The 4,121-nt window shown below is 35.9% G+C and overlaps 1 protein-coding gene across 1 annotated transcript; it reads left to right on the plus strand.

The window, feature by feature from the left end:
• Positions 1-213: 213 nt before the first annotated feature.
• On the plus strand, positions 214-2,266 carry LOC149820257 (1-aminocyclopropane-1-carboxylate synthase 7-like). Its single transcript, XM_089982209.1, has 4 exons — positions 214-499; positions 689-817; positions 945-1,105; positions 1,283-2,266. Exons 1-4 carry the CDS (start codon positions 269-271, stop codon positions 2,148-2,150), a joined length of 1,389 nt encoding a protein of 462 aa, XP_089838335.1. The 5' UTR covers positions 214-268; the 3' UTR covers positions 2,151-2,266.
• The last annotated feature ends 1,855 nt before the right edge of the window (positions 2,267-4,121 follow it).

Below are 4,121 nucleotides of genomic sequence, written 5' to 3' on the forward strand. Positions count from 1 at the left end.
CTCTGAGAATTAAAAAAAAAACAATTTGTTGAACCGGTCAGCTTCATTTGGATTTCACCCTCACTGCCGGATCTAGAGAGTGACTGCAGTAGACAACTCCTAGAAAAATAATTGGAAGCTGCCTAGTAGGAGAGTTTGAGCAACTTTGAGCAAAGTGCTGGGATTCCTAGACCCTATAAATATGGCTTCTCATAAACTCTGCAATCTGCACTCTCTTAGGCACAAGCCTTTTGAAGAAAGGCATTGCAGAGCATTGGAGAAACAAACTATGGGGCATGATATCATAGTTAGAGGGTGCTATAAGATAGGGGGGAATGCTTGCTCACGAGCCAGCACCAAAATTTGCAGAAACCAAGTTGGTTTGTCGAGAATTTCAATGTCAGATACCCATGGAGAAGACTCCCCTTATTTTGCAGGGTGGAAAGCCTATGATCAAGACCCTTATGATTCTGTGGAGAACCCTTCAGGGGTCATTCAGATGGGATTAGCAGAGAACCAGGTAAGCTTCAAATTTCGTTTCCTTCATGTAAACATGACATGCATGCATATCCTTTATTTTTCCTCCTGAATTGTCCGTTGGTGAAATCAAGAAAAGATAAAGAGAAAAGTTTTGATGTTCAAATTTGAATAGAACTGCTCAATTCTTGTTTTGATTTTCAACTCCTGCTTAATCGTCTTCCATGGGCAGGTCTCGTTTGATTTATTGGAGGAATGGTTGTTTGAACAACATAAGGACTCAAATTGGGGAAGTGATATGTCAAATTTCAGAGAGAATGCATTATTTCAAGATTACCATGGGCTTCAGATTTTCAGACAGGTGCTTGTCATGTTGCTGCACAAGCTCTTCCTGCTTAGGCTTCAGTTGAAATCAACTTTCTCTGTTTTATTCAGTGACTCGAGTGTTCTCCTTGATGGTTGTCTCACAATATTCTTGAATTCAACAGGCAATGGCTAGTTTCATGAAGGAAATAAGAGGAGGAAGAGTACAATTTGATCCAGATAGGATTGTTTTTACAGCTGGAGCTACTGCAGCAAATGAGCTATTGACTTTTAGTTTGGCTGATCCTGGAGAAGCACTGCTTGTACCCACTCCATACTATCCAGGGTAAGACAAAAAAATATCAAATAAAGCAAAAGAATTGAGAAAACAAACAAATGTGATGATTGTATGGTTCATAATTTTAATAGACCGACTTTTTAAAGGAACATGAATAAAGAAATTGGTTGGTTGGAGAAATCTTGGGTGAAACTAATAACAAATTGTTTACTGTACTTTTTGCAGGTTTGATAGAGATATCAGATGGAGAACAGGAGTGAAGATAGTCCCTGTACACTGTGAAAGCTCAAACAACTTCACAATCACAAAAGAGGCCTTAGAAAGTGCACACAAGGAAGCAGAAAGGATGAATATCACTGTGAAGGGCATCCTTATTACAAACCCATCTAATCCATTGGGAGTAACAATCCAAAAACTTGTTCTTGAAGAGATTCTCAACTTTGCCATTGAGAAAAACATCCACCTCATCTCTGATGAGATCTACTCAGGTTCTGTTTTCCAGTCACCTGAGTTCACCAGCATTGCAGAAATCCTGAGCTCTAGAGGCCATCAAGACTGTGAAAGAGTGCACATAGTTTACAGCCTCTCCAAAGATTTGGGTCTCCCTGGATTCAGGGTGGGAGCTCTCTATTCTTACAACAACAGGGTGGTTGAGACATGCAGAAGAATGTCAAGTTTTAGCTTGGTCTCTTCACAAACACAGTCTCTCCTTGCCTCAATGCTGTCAGACTCCAAGTTCAGAAAGAGTAACATAGAGACCAACAGAAAGAGACTCAAAGAGAGGCATGAACTCTTTGTGGAAGGATTAAAGAATGCTGGGATTGAGTGTTTGAAGGGCAATGCTGGACTGTTCTGTTGGATTAATCTGAGCCCACTGCTGAAGGCTCAGACTCCGGAAGGAGAGATAGAGTTGTGGAATTCTATACTCCATGAAGCAAAATTGAATGTGTCTCCAGGTTCATCGTGCCATTGTTGTGAGCCAGGGTGGTTTAGGGTGTGCTTTGCAAACATGAGCCACCAGACACTCAAGGTTGCATTGAGGAGAATACAGATATTCATGGACAACCAGAAATTGAAACACCCAACTTCATAAAACTCTTCATCCCTTCCATTTTTTTTCTTCTAATGTCCAAATGAAGTCTTAATATTAGTTCATTATACAATTGTAAACAACATTCCATGTATTACTAGTACTTTGTGATTGCAAGAGCTCTCATTATAAGGTTTTGTAGGAACTGTAAAACTGTTCACAGATTTGGGAGTTTGATTTGCTCCACATGGGTTGTCTTTTATACACTTTGTCAGATTAACCAGAGTGACATCAACCAAACAGCAGAATATGAAAAAGGAAAAATTTCTTAAATGGACCCTACTTTTCCAATTTTCGTACTATGGACCATGGGTTTCCTGAAAACCGCAAAATAGAGGGAAACCATGGTCAACCAATATCATCTTGGGAAAATTTGATTCTTTTTAATTTTTCTACACTCTACTTTGGAGTTCTTGTTGGTGTCTTGAATTTTGAACTTAGGCCGATTCATAATCCGATCTAAAATTATTTTAGTGACCCTAAAATGAGAATTTTCAATGAAGTTTGTGTTGGTATCAGAAGGATTTGGTCATTAATGGAGGTTAGGGTTTTATGCCCTTCATCATATATATATATATATATATATATATATATATATATATATATATATATATATATATATATATATATATATAGAGAGAGAGAGAGAGAGAGAGAGAGAGAGAGAATTGGGTAGGTGCTTAATGGGTTTTTTCGGAGATTCCAGTGTTTTTTTCACAGTTCGACCCCATAACTGTGTTGGGCATGGTCGATTTACGAGGAATACACACCTGGATCACGTGTGTTTGATGAAAAAAATAGTATTTGGAGCCTCAAAAATTTACAAAGATTTTGGACCGTTGATTTTTTAAACCTTGTAAAAACCCATCTATATCCCAATCAAACACTTCAAGAGCTAATCCCTATAAAATCAATTACATAAATCACATCTGTGTGATCAGAATTTAAAAATAAAATGAAAAAATCTCAAAACCCCATTAAATACGTATGATTAAGCACCTACCCCCCCCTCTCTCTCTCTCTCTCTCTCTCTCTCTATATATATATATATATATATATATATATATATATATATATATATATATATATATATATAGTAACATGTATTGTTAAAGGTAATTTCTTGGCAAGGGTATTTCTCAGAGAGATTTTCAAAAGTTGATAAATCTTGAAAATATCTCGAGAAATTCTTGGGAGATTAAAAAATTGAAAAAATATAAATAATAACAAAACACCTAAGAAAATAATAAGTTTCATGTATTATTTTTCTTTCAAAAATATAAAGAAACATGTTTTAAAGGTTTTAAAATATATAAAAAAAAGGAAATGCAAACTTAAAATTAAAAAAAAGAGTCTCAAAAATATCGCTAGATTTTTTATTTGTCAATATCTTGAAAATATCTAGATATATTCTTGATAATATCAGCAAACTTGAAATTGCTGATAATATCACAATATATTCAAAATATTGAATATATTGATGACAGTGATATATATATATATATATATATATATATATATATATATATATATATATATATATATATATATATATATATATATATAGTGAGTGGTAGTTGCCTAACCACTTTCGTGCCTGACCAAAACGGAGAAGTGTTGACGCTCAATGAAAAAATCCCACTGAAACACCTCTAGCGGCGACAAAAAAGTTGATGCACCTTTAGCGGTGATTTTTGTCACTACTAAAAGTCTCGTTGAGACTTTTAACATTGACAAAACTAAAAGTCTGGCACATCTAGCAGTGACATTTTTGTCGCCGCTAAAGGTGTTTCAGCTGGATTTTTCTGTTGAGCATCCATCGCGACGCGCGATGGACGCTCAGCACACTTTCGTTTTGGTCATGCATGAAAGTGGTCAAGCAACTACCACTTTTTGTACTCTCAAAGGAGGCTTATATATATAAGCCTCCTTTGAGAGTTGGGTATGAAAGTTTCGGGTGTATTGGAGATTAAG

Source organism: Nuphar pumila, chromosome 12, assembly GCF_984573655.1.
Source record: "Nuphar pumila chromosome 12, dmNupPumi1.hap1.1, whole genome shotgun sequence".
Taxonomy (NCBI): Eukaryota; Viridiplantae; Streptophyta; class Magnoliopsida; order Nymphaeales; family Nymphaeaceae; genus Nuphar; species Nuphar pumila.

Excerpts from the sequence above, each read along its gene's own strand:
- LOC149820257 (XM_089982209.1), top strand. The coding sequence starts at position 269 with ATGGGGCATGATATCATAGTTAGAGGGTGCTATAAGATAGGGGGGAAT. Across the intron at positions 500-688 it reads TGGGATTAGCAGAGAACCAG|GTCTCGTTTGATTTATTGGA; the intron begins GTAAGCTTCAAA and ends TTCCATGGGCAG. Across the intron at positions 818-944 it reads GGCTTCAGATTTTCAGACAG|GCAATGGCTAGTTTCATGAA; the intron begins GTGCTTGTCATG and ends TGAATTCAACAG.